Below are 19,733 nucleotides of genomic sequence, written 5' to 3'. Positions count from 1 at the left end.
GAGACACTCAAAACAGCCTGCGTCCTCTGCCCCAATGTACCCTGGGCACCAGTGTCAGATATGCTTCCTTCAAACTTCACCTTTCTAAGGACACTTCTTTCTTGCAATTACCAACCACTTTTCACTAACAAAAGCAAGTTCATAGTTAGGCATTAGCATTCTCCAATCTGGCCTCCATCTAACTATCTGATCTTTCTCACAATTATCCTTCATGGATTCTCCTCTCCAACCAAAATGCTGGAAGCACTGAGCCTCACACCGAGAGCAAAATTCCTGGGGAGAGTTTCAGGGGATTTCTCAGGTCGAAATTATTTTCATAATTCTAAGATGTTATTTACAGCTTTTTCCACTGTGTTGACATTTAACCAATAGGGCACAAAAAATAATGGCTACAATTGTGGGCTTTTGCAGCACGAAGAAAGACAGTGATACAAATTGTACCAGCAATCACCATATCCCCCGATAATATATACTCCCACTGAAAACAAAGCTAATTTCACCTAAGACTTCCTTGTGGAAGCAGTAAAAATTATTGACTTCATTAAATCTCAGTCCTTGAGTACACCTTCCTAGTGTAAGCATGCATAAAGCACTTCTGTAGATGGAGGCATGATCATTGTTTGAGGAAAAACGTACATGGAACATCCTTTCTTCTTCAAAGAACAACTGACAGACTAACCGTGGTTATTCAAATTCAGGTACCAAGCAGACATTGTCTCAGAAATGAATGAGGTGAGCCTGTCACTTCAAGGAAAACAACTGACATTATTTGTTGCCATTGATAAAATGCAAGCTTTCAAGCAAAAATTAGAATTTTGGAAAACTTGTTATCTGCCACTGAGAGCTTGACAGCTTCCCAATAATTACTGACTTTTCTGATGAGATAGGTGGTGAGATGAGTGAATGTAATGTTTTCCTAACTGTATAATGAAATGTGTCAACATTTGGAAGAACTTCACAACTCACTAAACCAATATTTTCCAAATCACCAATCCATGATGTTACAAAATTATGGATGGGTAAAACATCCATTCGAAATGTGTGATGCATCAATGGATTTTAATACAACAATACAACAAAGTTTACTATTGTGGTTGTAACTAACTTTTAAGAAAATATCAATTATCGAGGTTTGGTATAACATCAAAAAAGAATATCCGCAATTACCTGAAAAAGCTATTAAAATATTCCTCTCTTATCCACCTTCATGTCTGTATGAGACTGGCACGATTTTCTTCATCTACTTCAGCCAAAACAATTTATGGAGACACAGGAAAGGTAGAATTAGATAAGAGAATCCAGTTGCCTTTGATTAAGCCATGAAGGAGATTTTTTTATTTCTTTATTTCTTTCTTTATTTATTTATAAAAATATTTTATTTATCTATTCATGAGAGACGGGGGCGGGGGAGAGAGGCAGAAACACAGGCAGAGGGAGAAGCGGGCTCCATGCAGGGAGCCCGACATGGGACTCGATCCTGGGTCTCTGGGATCATGACCTGAGCTGAAGGCAGACACTTAACTGCTGAGCCACCCAGGTATGCCAAGATTTTCGAATAAATAAAACATTATCACTCTTCTCACTAATTGTTGGCTTTGAAAAAATGTTTGTTTCATAAAACATACTATTTTGTTAATAGTAATGTTTTTTATTCTTTTTAAAATGGATTAATTTAAAAAATAATCTCCATTTTAATCTTGAATACAATAAACATTGATAGATATAACCCACATAAAAAAGATCTTTGAGGGGTACCTGGGTGGCTCAGTGATCGAGCGGCTGCCTTTGGCTCAGGGCATTATCCCGGGGTCCTGGGATCAAGTCCCACATCAGGCTGCCCTCAGGGAGCCTGCTGCTCCCTCGGCCTATATCTCTGCTTCTCTCTCTGTGTCTCTCATGAATAAATAAATAGAACCTTTTTTTAAAAAAAAAATCATTGGGGATCTCAATAATTTTTAAAGATGTGAAGGGGTCCCAAAGACCAAAATGTTTGAGGAAACTGCCTTAGAGTAATCTCTCCTTTTGTTTTCTTCATTTCTCTTTTTAATTTTCTGTGTGCCCACCACTTCTTCTCTAAATTCCATTTATTTTTCAATTCTGTCTTTTTCTCCCAGTCAAGAAATGCCTATCTGGAACTTTATAACCCTTATCTGTCCTACATACTTGACAAAACTCTACCTGGTCCAGTGTTACCACTCAAACTGTGGTCAAGCACAGAAGTACATATCAGTATCACTTGAAAGAGCTTATTACAAATGTAGAATCTCCACAATTAAAAGTTTTCTTTAAAAGATGCACACTCTCTGGACGCCTGGGTGGCTCAGTGGTTAAGCATCTGCCTTAGGCTCACGACCTGATCCCAGAGTCTCAGGATTGAGTCCCACATTGGGATCCCCGCAGGGAGCCTGCTTCTCCCCCTGCCTATGTCTCTGCCTCTCCCTCTGTGCCTCTCGTGAATAAATAAATAAATAATTTTTAAAAATAAAAAAAATGAAAAATAAAAATAAATAAAAAAAATGCAGACTCTCAGGCTCCAGTCCTCAGATCTACTAAATCAGAATCTGCACTTCAACAAGATTCTCAGGAGATTTTCCTGCACATTCACATGTGAGAAGCAGAGGATTTGTGCATCTCCCTAATTACTGTGAGTTTCTTGGAAGTAAACTATTACCTTTAATTTGTTGTACTGCTAGTAAGGAGTGCACTTGTGATGAGCACCAAGCATTGTAAGGAAGTGCTGAATCACTGTATTGGACACATGGAACTAATATTATACTGCATGTTAACTAGCTGGAATTTAAATAAAACTTTAAAAAATACAATTTACTTTTTATAATAATTATTCACTGGAGCATGCTTACCCATTGTATGAACTTATTTCTGGGGATTAACAAAACAACAAAAGCAAAACAGCTATTTTCCGAAGAAATTTTCCACCTCACAGCAAAGACAGTAATAATAATGGTAGCTAACATTTCAAAACATGCTTTCTATGGGCCCAGTATTGTGCTGAGGACTTTATGTAACAATCTTATAAAGTAGGTCCTACTATTATTATTCCCACTTTTGAGATAAGAAATCTAGGGTTCAGAGGACAAGAAAGTGATAAAGTGGGATAAGCCCACTTTATCTGCCTCTAACACCCAGAAAGTGATGAATGCCATGAGATGAAGCAAGAGATTTAAAGGAATCTTGAGGAAGGAGCCTGTGAGTCCTCTGAGGGAAAGATTATGTCTCCATCTGAGATTCACATGAGCACTAGCTCAGTACGTTGCACGTCTAGGAACTCAGGGGGCATTCATCAGACTGACACTAACTACATCAGTGGAGTGGGGTAACCTTATCAACCTTACTAAGAGTATCCTAAAAATAAACCATCTAGATTTTACCAATCGGATAATCCTTAACTCCATTAAAGATACAACAGACCTGAGTTAAAAATGCTTCTCTCTGGTATATCACACATGGAGTCCATTCTCTGACTCAGGGCTCTTATTCCATAGCACACAGAGGAAAGGTCATCAAGAGACAGGGGGACAAGACATGAACTAAAATGGTGAAAGCCACTTGGAAATCCTGAAAGAAACTGGTGCTCTCTTTGGGTAAAGAAAGGAAGTCATGAAATGTCTCCCTTGTCCACAATGAGGAAGGGATGAAAGGGAATGTTGGTCAGAGGTCCCCCCACAAGACACACACCTGAAGCAGATACAGAAAAGCAAAGTAGGAACTGGAGAGTCAGCCCATTACGGAGAAGTACCCCTGAAGGCTTCCGTCACTAGGTGCCTTACCACTCTCCGTCCTCAAACTGACCTTGCTATGCTTCCCATCAGTCCCTTCCCAATGATTTGGAGTTGGGGTCATCTCTATCCTCTCACTTTCTGACAACTCCACATGGAGCTATGACCACATTTTCTTCTTAAACATTCTAAGAAAAGGTTCTATGGTTCTATTAACACTACTCTACATGCCTATTAGGGATTAAATATGCTTTCATGAGCCAGCCATCTTGTAGACCTTATAGAATCCTCATTATTAATACTATCGTTTATATGAGAAACAGTGTCCTGGCAACAAACAGACCAAAACCAGCTTCTCAAACAAGCCATTTATAGGATGGAGATCTACATCTATTATATTTCAGATGTACCAATTCAGTTTTATATGAAGACTTCTTTAAATGATACTAAGGGAGAAAAATAATCAACTAACAATGGTCCTAATGATACTGAGTAAGAATCCTTTTGAGGATTAAATTCAATCATATCAAGAGAAATCTAAGGAAAGCTAAACAAAAAGAAAAAAAATGAAAGTTCACACACAGTAAACATCCTCTCCCCTCTTAGGTACCAAGAGGAATGTTAATAGAGTTGGAGTCATCCTGTTCTCTTGCTTTCTGACCATTCCACGTGGAATGCTGACCATGTGTGACTTTTTTTTTAAATAGGCTCCACGCCCAGCATAGAGCCCAATGAGGGTCTTGAACTCATGACCGTGAGACTAAGTACCTGAGCTGAGATCAAGAATCAGATGCTTGGGGTGCCTGAGTGGCTCAGTTAGTTAAGCATCTGCCTTTGGCTCAGGTCATGATCCCTGGGTCCTGGGATCGAGCCCTGCATCAGGAGCCCTGCTCCACAGGTAGCCTGCTTTTCCCTCTCCCACTCTCCCTGCTTGTGTTCTCTCTCTTTGTCAAATAAACATATAAAATCTTAAAAAAAAAAAAAAATCAGATGCTTAACTGACTGAGCCACTTAGTTGCCCCAACCATGTGTGATTTTCTAACAGTCAACTGATTCTATTTTTCCAATGAAGTGCTTGAATATGAAGCTTTTATTTCACTGTTTTGCATCTAAGGGTTTTCACAGGGAAATGCAATATATAAATTATAAGGATAATTGTTAACTACCTCCACATCTATGAAAGCAAACTGAGAACATTACCACATCAGACTTGAGGTACAAAATTTATGAACCACCCACATTCTAGCTTTTGAAAAGCTAATGTTTCTCCTCCTCTAACCAGACTAACAGATGGAGAACATTGAGAAGTCATCTAAAGATGTCTTTGGAAAATTCAAGCATGTTTTGCTTAACAGTTCATGTAACACTTTATAATTCTAGCAGAAGGTCTGGGACTGACCAGAATGGCTATGGCCCCAGGATGTTACCACTATGGCACTGTGCTTGCATGCAGCTGTAACAGGCAAGACCAACATTATGTTAGTTCCTTCTACCATAATAGCTTCATGTGTATATGGCAGCTGAGCCCATTGGCACACAGAGCAGAAGTCTCTAAGCCTAGTCTCTTGAGCTGGAAAGGATAGGACCCCCTTAAATGGTGGCTACTGACTCTCACCTTTTTGGCACTCAAGCTCAGGGTTGTGAGATTCCTGGGTTTATAAGAGAAAGGAGAAACCCATATTTTTAAGTAAGAAAAGCTTCCAATTTCTAAGCACTAGCATCTAATTCAAAGTCTTCTACCACGTTGTTTACAGGACCAAACCTGTGGGTTGTCTGTACATTCTCCAGCACTGCCCATGGGTGATCTCTGAAGATTTGATGGCATCATATGGCCTTTGCATTGCCCTATAGTTAAGATCGTATCTTTTTCTCTTATATTCTGCATTGCTCCTAAGAAAATCCTGTGTGTTTGGTAAGCAACGTCCCTCAAACATAGGTGAGAAAAACATGGCGATCACCAATATCCCTCCTTGTCTGTTCCTAAGCTTTGGGCCAAAGGAATAAACCCATCTCCATCTGCCAAGTTCCCTGAACTACCCTAGCCTTCAGAGCTGAGCCACATGGCTAAATGTTAAGCTTAACTGTGTCTTTATTATGTTTTTCTTCCCTTTCTACACTAGTTCCCAGTCTCAGCTGGGTTTGTGATTTTAGACCCACATCTAGGTTTTCTCATCTTTACCACAATTTGGATGAAGGCAACCCCCAAACTATCTTGAGGTCCTTTGGCAGTATATTCTGTTCATTTATCAATTCTCATGGTAGATACCTACAAATTTAAGATTTCCTTCTTGAAAAATCTGAACGTGCTAATTCCAGCAAATATTCTCTCACAAATCCTCTGTGTTACATATATTAAGGAATTACCTATTAAGATACCTGTGCTGGGTTGAGTCATACCCCCCTTCACCAATTTGTATCTACCCAGAGCCTCAGAATGTGACCTTATTTGGAAATAGTCTTTGTAGATATAATCAGCTAGGTGAGGTCATACTGGATTGGGGGACTCTAAACCCAAGGACTGGTGTCCTACTAAGACGGCCACGGGAAGACATGGGCAGAAATTGCAGTGCTACAGCCACAAGCCACAGAACACCAGGCATTGCCAGAATGGGAAGCATGGGAGAGGCAAGCAAGGGAGCTTCAGAAGGAGCCCTCAGAAGCAGCCTGGCCTGTTGACATTTTGAACTTTTAGAACCATGAGAATAAATTTCTGTTGTTCAAAGCCACCAAGCATGCAGCAATTTGCTATGGCAGCCCTAAGAAACTAATAAAGCAGCGAAACATCTATTCTTCTTTGCTTGGAAGCTTAGGCTCCCTTGACCTGCAGTGGGACTTATCTTTTCATACTAACTGAGGTACTAACATGTGCAAAATAAAACAAAGAACACACAGACACCTGTAAAAGGTACTCTTCATACGGCGGGGTGGGGGGCGCGGGGGGGGGGGCTGAGTCCATGGAGATAAGAAACTGTTGTATGTGAGGGCAGCCCCTGTGGCTCAGTGGTTTAGTGCTGCCTTCAGTCCAGGGCCTGATCCTGAAGACCTGGGATCGAGTCCCACGTCAGGCTCCCTGCATGGATGTTGCTTCTCCCTCTGCCTGTGTCTCTACCTCTCTCTCTCTCTCTCTCTCTCTCTCTTTCTCTCTCTCTCTCTCTCTGTGTGTGTGTGTGTGTGTCTCTATGAATAAATAAATAAAATCTTAAAAAAAAAAAAGAAAGAAACTGTATGTGAGCTGAGGTCATAGAATGGTTCTCACTTGTTTCTACACCTCAGGCACCTGCCACAGAACACAGAAAAGGCTCTTAATAAATGCCTGGCATATATATGTCTATATGAAGTAACAAATCAGAAAAAATGGGTGAACTAATGAACAAAATTATGATGAGCAAATTCACCAAACCCCAAACTGTTGGTAACTTATATAGATAATATTGCTCAGTTAAAATCAAGGTAAAGTTACAGATCTAGTTCAGTTCCCCAAGGATGTGGACAAGTTCAAGCTTGCGGACACTCTGGATGTTTCTGAGGCCTTGGGACCTTATGATTTTTTAAAAATCATAAGCCTTGGGACGCCTGGGTGGCACAGCAGCTGAGCGTCTGCCTTTGGCTCAGGGTGTGGTCCCGAGGTCCTGGGATGAAGTCCCACATCAGGTGCCCGCAGGGAGCCTGCTCCTCCCTCTGCCTGTGTCTCTGCCTCTATGTGTCTCTCATGAATGAATAAATTAAAAAAATCTTTAAAACAAATCATAAGCCTCTCTATGTATTTATAAATTTAAGATTCCTCTGTGAGAATAACGGATTTGGCCAGAACATTTACAATGAAATTTGACCAAAAATCTTCAAGTCACCCATAGTCCTTTTGTCTCTATGGCCCCACTGAGTCAACCATCTCCTGGTGATTGCCCTGGAGGGTACTTCTCAGAGGCACCAGACACCAGGACAACTATAGGACTCCACCCTTTCTCTTTCTAATTAGCTCTTCTGTTTACCCTCCCCAGAAACTAACTTGCCAAAACTAGAAAACACAATTTAAAAAAATTAAAAAAATATTTATTTAGAGGCAGAGAGCATGAGCAGGAGGGGCAAAGGAAGAGAAATATCAAGCAGATTCCACACTGAGCATGGAGCCTAATGTGGGACTTGATCTCAAGACACAGAGATCACAACCTGAGCTAAAACCCAGAGTCCAATGTTTAACCGACTGTATCAATCAGGTGCTCCAATTTTTATTTTCAAAATGCCAGTAAAGCAGAGAAAAGACTGGGGGAAAATTACACATTAAACTTCTTTAGTAATTGGGATCCCTGGGTGGCACAACGGTTTGGCGCCTGCCTTTGGCCCAGGGCGCGATCCTGGAGACCCGGGATCAAATCCCACATCAGGCTCCCGGTGCATGGAGCCTGCTTCTTCCTCAGCCTGTGTCTCTGCCTCTCTCTCTCTCTCTGTGACTATCATAAATAAATAAAAAAAATAAAATAAAATAAAAAATAAACTTCTTTAGTAATTAAAAAGAAAAGAAAAAAAGATTTTTTTACTTTTTAACACTTCTGGGAGACAATGCCCTCTTTGGATCTCCATACGATGTCTATTTAGTCCCCAGTACAGGTAACTTTAAGGACCTGAGCGTCCACATCTCTAACAACTGAAGTTTCCTCCTGTGAGCATCATCTACCCCCAGCACTCTGGCCAGCACTCTGGCCTCCTCTGAGCATCCTCTACCCCCAGCACAGTCCCTTCCTGGCTCATTGAATGTACCTATCAAAAAAAAAAAAATTAATTAAAAAAAAAAAAAGAATGTACCTATCGTCTTGTACTCACTACCAGACTGTTAGACTTTTGCTACCATTCATTTCATTGTATTATCTTTTGTTCCCTGAAGTATAAGGAAGTGAAAGAGCAACCACAAATTTTTGAACATTTAAGTGAATACTTTTTTTTTTGTCTAGAAAATTCCAAAAATGATTGAGCGAAACCATTTTCTTCCCTAATAAGTTCATGAGATGAGGTAAGGAATATTTTTATATATCTTACCCCCAGGCTACTAAAATCTAACTTGGAAATCACATCATCTACCCCAGAATACAGTATGTCCGAGCTATTCTGGAAACATCTCACATCTGTCTTCTTGAATTCCTCCTGTCACATCATGGAACTCTCAACTGAGAAGACAAGACAGGAAGGCTAGTGAGTCACCAAAGGGTATTTAAGAGATTAAAATTAATCCAGCAGGGCAAACTCGCTGAAAACTAGGTCTTTCCTATATCCTGGAATTATTTTTTTAAGGGAAAGGAGCTTTTGAAAAGCAATTTAAAAATCATGTATAGTTGAAATTAGCAGAAAACAAGTGACATAGAATGAACATTTAAAAGAAGTTTCTGAAAAAGTTAATACTATAACCTTATCCAAAGTTCTGACTTTCTTAAGCTAGCTAAAGCCAGAAATAAGAAGAGCTGCCAATTACACTGACACAATTAGGTTCGTGCCTTGGTTTTCCCCCTCTCCAGCTACCCAGCTTGCAAAAGAGGTCCACTTTGCTTGCCTTAATGCTGGAAACAATCAATGTTATGACATCAAAGGATTCAAACTCTTGAGCAACATGGATCAATTTACAACGCAAAGTGAAGTGTAAAGGCAAATGTAATCGAAACAGCTCTTTTCCTTGGCACTGGCCTTTCTGACTTGCAGACCTATAGACTCAAATGTGAGAAATGTCTGTGGTGGACTGAATGACCAGCCCCAATTCTCCATCCCTCCTAGGAGCCTAGAATATAAATAAGAATCATCCTATCCAGATGCTCTTCACAGTTATGGTTTACAAGCTGTGCTTACTTTTTCTGTTTCTATAGGTGTGCTTGATGTAGCAATGCTGAGAGAGCATGCATGCATGTTTATCTCCAGCTCCTTCCAATCAGCAAAAAGATAACATTTATGCAGCCTTTTACTATGTATTACGTACTCTTTGAAGAGGTTCATATCCACACATAATGAAGACTTGGTTCCTGCTTTCATGAAGCTCTACGTCTAAATGGAAAATTTCAAGTAAGGTTACCAACTGCTGAGGGGAACATGATAAAAGAAATCTGAAAACATTTCTCTGAAATGTTACTTTCTCTGAAAGTTACTTTCAATAACTCAGAGGGTCTTGAAAGGTTTCACAGAGGAGATAACATGTGAGCTAGATCCCAATTTTTAATAAGGATGGAAAGATCTTCTAAAATATAATTTTCCATTTTCCAGATTCTCAAGATAACTACCACACACAGCCAGTTGGAGAAGATTAAATCTCACATATTCAGGCTCTGGAGGTCACTCACTATAGTACAGTGGAAAAACACGGGATGCTGTGTCTAAAGACACTGGTTCAAGTCCCACCATGACAACCTGAGAAAGTACCATGAACAAGATTCTATGGACACATAGTAGGTCCACAGAATTTCACTGTGCCGTTCCTAATAACTGGTTTTTCAGCCTCACCTATTATGAGGCAACACTGTCAATTAAGTTATAAAATATCTACCCAACATCAAAATCAGATGTTGATTGAGCTGTAACATCAAATGTTTACTGAATATATCAAGGCATTTGGGGATATGTACATGGCCTCTGATTTTATTCAGTTAACTATTACTTATTTACTAAGGTCACTTGCTATATCTCACACACTGACAACACAAATACAAAGATGAACACAAACCACTCCCTGCCCTTAGGGTACAGAAAGTCCTAAGTAAAATCAGAGTCCAGAATGTAGGTAACTTGTAATTAAGGGAGAAGTAAACTTTTACGTCCCACTTGCTGTAGTGATAATGGTGGTCACTAATAATAATAGGCACTAATATTTATTAAACTCTTGCTATATGCCAGACACTGTTCCAAGAGCTCTCACTTAATCCTCACAATTGGTCCATGCCAGACCCCACTATCACCCCCACTTTACACATCAGAGACTGCATGAACTGCCTGCCTCTAACCAAGCTTTGAATTTAGGAAGTTGACTCTAGAGCCCATGCTCTCAATTATAAGTTAATGAAGCATTAGGCTCAAAGTCACACTACCTCGATTTTGTCTTCTCTATGTATATCCTGCCTTTGTACACTTTAGTAATGAACCTAATCTTGGCACAGCTATTCCACAAGACCCACCCAGGTTCATACTCTGTACCTTTAATTTTATTAAGCCCCAAATTAAACCTAAGTTAGATGTTGGTACCAAAAAGGTCCTGAAACCTGTACCCAGGTAGCATCAAAATATTATATCTTTCAAAAGTTTTCATGAAGCAAAGACACCAGGTGACTAACAGAAAGATTACACACAATCTGACCAACCTATATTTATCTGAGTCATCGTGCTTACCTGGGGCCGTGGAGGGAACTGTATTTCTAGCAAAATGCTAACTAATTCTAAGTTCTCACCTTCAAGTACCAAAATGGGATGCAACCCTTTCTTTTAGAATCAGAGTCAAGGCATTCTTTTGAACTTTGGTAAACTCCTATGAAGCTCAATAATTTCACAGATGCTTTCTTTTTTTTTTTCCTAATAGGCTCTTGTTTTCTCAGAGGACAGACTACACAGGAGGAAAGAGGAGCAACATATTGTATACATGATTGATTGTGCAAAAAAAAAAGTGACTAAAATGCTGGAGGGGGCAATTGAGAGACAAAGAGAAATGGAAAGTAGTCGATCTCTGGGTTAGCAGTGCATTTTATTTTATAAATAGCAGTCTAACTTGGAAAGGATGCCCCTAAGGTAGAAACGAGCCTATTTTTCTAGGCTCCCCAAAGCACAGTCTACAATCCAAAGATAATTGTGTCATGATTTAGTCAGAAAACACACACCACTGTGATGAGTATTTACTTAACACACAGCAGATAAGCAAATATATACCCTCAGCAATGCATACTAGAATACGGGTACTCTGTACTATGCAATGCATACCAGTATCTTACAAAAATTTGCTCTTATTTTTTTCTCTCAATAGTTAGTATTTGTGTTTATTATATACATAAACATGTATATATTATAGGAAACATAATAAACACTGATTTGACCATTAGAAGTGAAACATACAATGTTTAATTTAAGCTGATCATGATCATTATAAACACTATGTTTCACTGGAGAGACAAAAATCAAAAGTAATACAAATGCTGAAAATTCATTTATTTTATTTTACTCACTAATTTTCGTAGTGGTCACCACCTGAAACTTGCAAGTGTGATCATGAAATAAAGAGGCTTCAATTCAGTAGGAGTTCACAACCGGCTATGATGAAATTCCAAAAGAATTCCTAAAAACTACCGATATTAATATTTTGAGATCTTGTGGCATGCTGAAATAAGTACAGAGATTCCAGAGTGACCATATGTTGAAAATAGCACAGGTTAGGTTCTTATGTACTTTTTTTAAAAACTCAAATGTCACTGCTTGAGAGTCACAGCTAACCCACATTCTCTTGAGCATATTTGATTCAAAATGTCTATCCTTAGCTACCCATTAAGGGATGTTACCATATTGTCAATCTTCCTTTAAAATGTGAAGGTCTTCAAAACTGACTTGAAGAGAGAAAAATGAACATAGCCTCTCATTGTGTCAGAAAGCTTAACTCAGTTCGCATCATGTGCCAAGCACAGAGAAACACAACAAGAAGTGATGCCAGGACACTGAGCAAATGAGCAGTGAGCAGAGGGGACCCCGGGAAGGTTTCCTGGAGAGAGCCAGAGCAGAGTGTATGTGTTCAGCTGGAATTTTGTGCTCTCCGTAGGCCTTTACTGACACTAGCACCCTACAAGAGAAGGAGCAGTACGCAGAAATCATCCAGACACTCAGCAATGAGGGAATAATTAAATAAACTGTGGAGCTCGAATATCATGGAATAGCATGCTTGATACTTAAAAAACCCTGCAAAATATATACTTAGGAGGAAAAAGCAAACCTTCCTAAAACTATCTAATGTAATTTTTTTGTTTTTTTTTTTTTTTAAATATTTTATTTATTTATTCATGAGAGACACAGGGAGAAGCAGATTCCTTGTAGGAGCCTGATGTGGGACTCGATCCCAGAACTCCAGGATCACACCCTGGGCCAAAGGCAGATGCTCAACCGCTGAACCACCCAGGCATCCCTGTTTTGATTTTTTATTGTGGAGAATTTTAAAGATGCAAAATTACAGAGAACAGAATAATAAACACTTATGTACAAATCTTTAACAATTATCAGCTAATGGGTGGCTTTGTTTCTTTTTTCTTTCTTTTTCTTTTATTTCCACCACAATTATTTTGAAGAAAATCCCATACCCAATATTATTTATGTTAGTATATATTGTATCACGTTGTATCTATTATACTATTATATATTGGTATATATCTCTAAAAGATAAGGACTCTTTAAAAAATACCATTATCATAAAATTTGGGTAAAACTTAAAATTTATTATAAATGTGGGTATATGTCTAAGGTGCTCTCTGGGGGTTTAGCACCGCCTTAAGCCCAGGGCATGATCCTGGAGTCCCAGGATCGAGTCCCATGTCGGGCTCCCTGCATGGAGCCTGCTTCTCCCTCTGCCTGTGTCTCTGCCTCTCTCTGTGTCTCTCTCTCTCTGTGTGTGTCTCACATGAATAAATAAATAAAACATTTTAAAAACAATAAATAAATACATACATACATACATAAAATGCTTTCTGAAAGGAAATACTTAAAAAAAAAAAAAGACAGCGGCCATCATTGTGAATAGGGGCTAGAGTGAGGAACAGGGGAGACTTTATTGTTCATTTAATATCATCCAGTAAATTTTATTTATTTATTTTCTTAATTAATTTTTTAAAATTTAAATTCAATTTGCCAACATACAGTATAATACTCAATGCTCATCCCATCAAGTGCCCTCCTCAGTGCCCATCACCCAGTTACCCCCCCTTCCCCTTCCACAACCCTTTGTGTCCCAGAGTGAGGAGTCTCTCATGGTTTGTCTCCCTCTCTAATTTTTCCAGTAAAATTTAAAATTTGCCTACAGTAGAAAGCGCCATGCCTGGAATTACGGTGGAAAGGCTATCGTGATGGGAGGAAGACAATGAGGTCTGGGTGGTACTCCTGAAAGGAAGTGGACTCTGGATGTGAGATACTCAAGGAGACCTTTATGTAGATTCAAATATGAGCAGGTGACAGTGTCCATCAGCTACAGGATATGAATCCTCTCAATGGGTAAAAAGTAATAGCTGTGAACTCAGCAACATTACTAAACATAATTATGTCTCCAGTAATGTGCAGGTCCAGGCATTTATGAGATGAAATGGACTCATCTCAACCTCCCTACTGCCATATCCAGCTACAGCAGGCTGATGAAATCTATCACCTAAAGCACTGCGATTTTAAAGGGCATTTCAAAAACACTTTTTTTTTTTAAAACAAGTTAATGTCTTCACTTTCTCCTTCTCTTCTTCCTTATCTATAGTCTTTGTAGTTTCTCTGCCTTAGAGGTGGCAGAAATGTCATTTCCTTCAGCAGTGGGACGATCTGTTATATTTCCAGCACATTAACATAGTCCTGGAACCCACTGGGGTAGCTGCCGGGTGACAGGGTTATGTTAGAGAAATAAGCCTTTGTGAGTGCTTGTTTATCCTGAATTAAGATACAACAAAGTGCTCCACATGTTTTAATCTTATAATCAGTACAGTGGGGGGGTTATGAGAAGAAGATATTCAAAGTAGCTGGCTTTTAGAACCCTGTTCATTTCTGTTCCAATTAGGGCAAATCTGAAGATGTTACAGATATAGACAAAAGTCAAGAAAGACTGGTCTCAATTAGACCACTTAAAATCCTGAACTTCTGAATATATTAAAAAAAAAAAAAACCCACACCACCACTTTCTTACTTTCAAATATCACATGAACCAGGCTAATAAAATGTTCCCCAGTAAAGGTCAAAGGGAAATGTCTACAACAAGTAGACTTTTAAACTTTTTAAACTTCTAACTTGTCATTAGTTTGAGCATAACTAAGTTCTGAGAACTTTAAAATAGTTGGTTCTTTTCATGAAGCTATGTGTTGTCCCCTGCAACTCTCTCTCTTTTATTATTTTGCTTTACAAAACCCAGTATTTCTAGATAGGGTTTAGAGCCAGTTCACCTAAGCGCTGGCAGTATAATTTCAAAACAGATCATGCTTTACTATACACCAAGGACCCATTTCTTTTACAAAAATGCTCACCAGAACAAACAACGTAGGTAAGAACCAAAATGAAGCCAGGGAGAAATTTAATGATATTTTCCACACAAACTGCCTTATTGTACCCCAAGAGGCATACATTCTTCTCTGCCCACAAATGGACTTTTTTGGTGCGACTAGGGCTTAATCTCGTCAATAACTGGGAACACCAGAAGCAGAAGAAAGTACTGCCATGGTCTAGACCCTTCCCAGGGGTACCTGTTTCATCTGGGGAACTGGGCGAGGCGCTCTCTTGGGATAGTGTTGTCCAGCTGGACTCCTCATCACTCGGTGCCAGGTTCTGGATCCGGTGGAGTGCGCAGTCAGTTTTGGCTCCCGTCTTAGGATGATCCTTCTTGGTCTCTGGGCTGGATGACACCGTGGCCACTTGGCCATCTTCGGGGCTGAACTGGGCTTTGTTGGCTTTCTGTGGCAGTGCTTCACCATTCCCGATGACGGTGGAGGCCTGGCCCTGGCCCGGCTGCGATTTCTCTTCCACAACCCCGTGCTGGTTGCCTAAGTTCTGCTCTAGTTCTCTGGTTGAGGTTTCCAGGTCTGCATAGTAATTTAGGAAGCTCTTGGTTCTCCTGGGTTGGGAGGGTAGAATTTCACAGCCTGAGGAATCGCATGGGTGGGGCTCTTTGCCCTCTAACTTCTCAGAAGTTATGTTGATGACTGCAGTGGGGCTGACGTTTTTGTTGGGGTCCTGCTGTCCCTGTTCTGCAGCCTTCCGGAGCTGGTTCTCCCCATTTTTCACCAGCTTGATGTTGGCAGAGCCACTTCCCAGCAGGGGCTGTGCAGCTGGATCAGAGAGGCCCATTGCCACCTGGATGTTAGTTAGTGCATATTTTTTCCTGCATTTGGGGGGTGTGCTGTTCTTGCTTTCGGTGTGTTTTATTTCAGCATTCAACAGTTCATTGTGAGAGGAACGGAGATGAAGGGTATTTGGTGGTGTGGCTGGGCTGTTTCGATTTGTGATGTCTGTGGCTCCGCTGCTGGCCATAAACACTGCCACGGTGTCTACACCTGAGTCACCTGGAAAAAAGAAAGTAGTCATTAGCAGGCTGCCTGGCATGATTAAACTGCTTAGCATACAGTGAGCCAACATTGTTTTTACAAAAAATTGAAAGGATTAATGCTTCCATTGCACACATTCTTATAGAATGGACTCATTTTCCTCTTTATTTTCACTATTCACTCATAAATTAAATAGGAACAAATAAAAGGCTTAACGCGGATACAAAAAGAAGCCAATTTACAGAAAAGCTGAGTGGTCTAAGGGTCCAAATTTTATTTAGAATCTCCCTTTTGAACTCATTTCAGGGCATTTTCTCCTGGTCATTATTCACAACCTTGCAAAGCATCCCCTTTCTAAACATTCACACCACATTTCTATTCTGTAGTTCCTTTGAGCAACAAAAAAGTTGCCCAAAAATCCTCTGGGGTTCCAGTCTTCTTAATTAACCTGAAAGGTCACTGTTCAACAATGTACCATACATCCAAGGTAATTTTTCTCAGCCATGTTGAGAAATTGTGTTCTGAATGCCTGGAGAAACCAAATCTCCATCAGAGTTTGCTAATATCTTTGTGAACATTTTTGACCTGGGCTTAGTGTTTGGATGAAAGACATTTTGGAGAAATGGCTCAGTTACTTGAGAACACACACACACACACACACACACACACACACACACACACAAACTATTACTAATAATGCAGCCTTGAGACCTTGGCTACTGCTCTGTTAGAGCCCCCAAAGGAGTCTGAATATATTCCACTGAATTAAAATACAGACTCAGCGGTTTGCAGGCCCTGTGTGCCCTTGCAGGACTCCTAGGAAACTATCTGACAGTTGCATTTATCTCAAATATTGTTCATACCATCCGTGATTTATTCCATGTGTCTCTTACTAGGAAGAAAGAAAAGTTTCTCAGACTAGAAAGGAATAAGATTCATCAACAAAAATTCCTAAGGTTTCACATTTCTCAGCCTATGAAGAATGACCCTTTCTTATCTGATCCTTTGCCCTCCACGGAGACCTCAGTGAGTTTACACCAGCAAATGAACCAAAGCACAGCTCCTAACATTCCTAAAATTGTATTGTGACAACTCCCTCTTCCACCCGCAGGCAAAACAGAGACCTCCACAGGGAAGGAAGGTAAAAATGTTCCTTTGCTTGGGAGCTTGAGGTATTTCTTTCTATCATCAAATACTCAGGATCATCTACTTTAGGAAAGAGTCACCCACTCATGCTCGGGTCTGTGTGCTTCTAGAAAGGCAGGCAATGTACACTATAGGCAGCGCCCACATTTATAACGCAATACACGCATGGCCTACAAAGACAGCTAAGGGCTGTAACATGAAGTGGTTAGACCTTGGACACCATTCTTTAGAATTGTTACTTATAAGGATTATTGATAACCCAGCAAAACAGCTAAGCACCTGGGCTTCATTTTAGTTAGAAAAAAAAATCTGGTTTGTTTCTCCTTTTTAAGCAAAATCCTGGCAACTACATTTTAAAATAATTATACTGTTTTCACTATTACTACCATTTTCATATATTCCAATTTATAATTCAACCTCACTCAAGAGTAGCACTTGATATGAAAGGGCCCACCGGGGATCCCTGGCTAGCTCAGCGGTTGAGCACCTGCCTACGGCCCAGGGCGTGATCCTGGAGACCCTGGATCAAGTCCCACATCAGGCTCCCTGCATGGAGCCTGCTTCTCCCTCTGCCTGGGTCTCTGCCTCTCTCTCTCTCTCTCTCTCATGAATAAATAAAATCTTTAAAAAAAATTTTTTTAAAAACATAAAACTGAATCCTGTTTTAAGAAAAAAAAAAAAAAAGGGCCCACCTTGAACCCATTTGAAATTTTCCCAGAGACACATATCTTGTCACATGGGCACATAAGAGAAAATGCCATTTAAACTCTTGGGTATTTAGAATGACATTACTATGAGAAAGGAAATCTCTGCTTTTTAAATGACATGGCAAATATTTCTGGGAGGCTATTTTATGATGTTAAGGTACTATATTCTAACACTGTTATTAGGGAGAAAGCTTTATTTACTTTGTTTATAACCAGAAACATTTTCAGAAAGAATACTATCAAAATTTCTAGGTGATAAAATAGCTTTTATATCTTGGATGTGATAGATAAAAACCTTTCGCCACATTCTCATCAGCCTTTTGGATCCCACTGCCCTCCCTATGCCCTTTGGAACATTTCTGTGTGCGAGATATTATGAAGGGGAGGTCTGGGCGGGTTAAATTAGAACAACAGGACCATCCCGTACAAAACAGCTCTGTCTGCACTGTTTTTATAGATCAAAGCCTGAATACAGTTTGTGTGCATCTTAAGATATTAAATGATGGTATCATCTGGGAGCAAAATAAAAGGTTCACATCTAGAACAGCCAAGTTAATGCTATGACATATACAGCTGTCTCTAGGAGTTAACTACCAGCTGGGCAGTCATTTGGGCTCCAAAGAAGTAGACAGAGGTCAGCAAATTCCTAGAAAGAACAAGGCTTCAAAGAAGGAGGCCCCTGCAGCCCAAGTGGCTCAGCAGTTTAGCACCGCCGTCAGCCCAGGGCGTGATCCTTGAGTCCGGGGATCGAGTCCCACATCGGGCTCCCTGCATGGAGCCTGCTTCTCCCTCTGCCTGTGTCTCTGCCTCTCTCTCTCTCTTTTTCTCTCTGTCTGTCTATGTTTCTCATGAATAAATAAATAAAATCTTAAAAAAAAAAAAAAAGGAGGCCCTGAATGTGGGAGGCAGTGCCATGAGGATAAGAACAAAGAACTCAGGGCCAGGGGGACAAGGCTTGAGCCCTGTCCACGCTACTTACTAGCTGAGGGATCTAGGACACCAGATCGTTAGGGTCCTTGTCTGAAAAATGGGCACATTAATAGCATGTGGTTTTTGTGAGGGTTAAAAAGAGAAATGCAGGCGGGTATTTAAAAATAAGTATAAGCAACCCTTACCCCTTTAGATCTCTGTGACAGAGCACAGAGCTGCCTGCCAGGGCCCCCAAATTAACACCTGATCTGCTCCAAGTGATAAAAATGGTCCTGCTGTATGGACACACAGGAAGTAAACAGGTTAACAAGATGAGATAAAGAAGTTGGATCCAGAGAGCTTAATTATAGGGGGAAAAAATCACTCAAGTTTAAGAGGAAGGAGGTTTGTGTTTCTTTTTTAAAGCAAAGGAAATCTGACAACGTCTCTTTGAATCTATTCTATTTAACTGTTTTCTTTGGACTCAAGAATAAGTCCAAATTCCTTGACATACAGGTAAGTGAGTTAAATTCTCCATTTCTTTGCTGTAAAATCAGGATAGTAGTAGTATCTACCCCTCACTGATTTTGTTGAGAACGAAGAGAGATGACTGTCAAGCATTTAGCCTAATGCCTGGCATACCATTAGGGATTATTATTTTACCATTCCTTCCTTTCCCACGCACTTTTGTGTCTGATCACCATCTTTAAGGAGCACTTTCCTCTTGCCAGGCACTGTGCTAGGAGTGGGGGAAGCAAGACACACAAGGTCCCACCTGCTGAGTGCTTTCAGCCTTGTTGAAGACAAACATGCCATAATGTAATAAATATCAACCAGGATGGGAATTGGGGGAGGTGCAAAGGAGTGAGTGGTCTTCCCACTTCAGTCTGGAGAGGATGTGAAGGTAAGAGAGGGTGGATTGGCATTTGGGGGGTCTTAGCAAATCCAAACACAAAAGTTGAGATGCGGTTAAGGGGGAGGACGAGTCAGGTGGAGTCATACAAGACATGCTCCAAGGG

General features: G+C 40.2%; 1 protein-coding gene across 7 annotated transcripts in view; it reads right to left on the bottom strand.

The window, feature by feature from the left end:
* APBB2 (amyloid beta precursor protein binding family B member 2) overlaps positions 1-19,733 on the bottom strand; it is a 369,758-nt gene that overhangs the window by 173,453 nt on the left and 176,572 nt on the right. For all 7 annotated transcript variants that reach the window (XM_041752053.1, XM_041752059.1, XM_041752056.1 and 4 more), the window contains one exon: positions 15,155-15,970. In XM_041752053.1, coding sequence (XP_041607987.1) covers positions 15,155-15,970 — 816 coding nt within the window. The remainder of the gene's footprint in view (positions 1-15,154; positions 15,971-19,733) is intronic.

This window comes from Vulpes lagopus, chromosome 4 (assembly GCF_018345385.1).
Source record: "Vulpes lagopus strain Blue_001 chromosome 4, ASM1834538v1, whole genome shotgun sequence".
Lineage (NCBI taxonomy): Eukaryota > Metazoa > Chordata > Mammalia > Carnivora > Canidae > Vulpes > Vulpes lagopus.
Note: the sequence above shows the minus strand (reverse complement) of the source record. Positions and strands in the feature narration are given on the sequence as shown.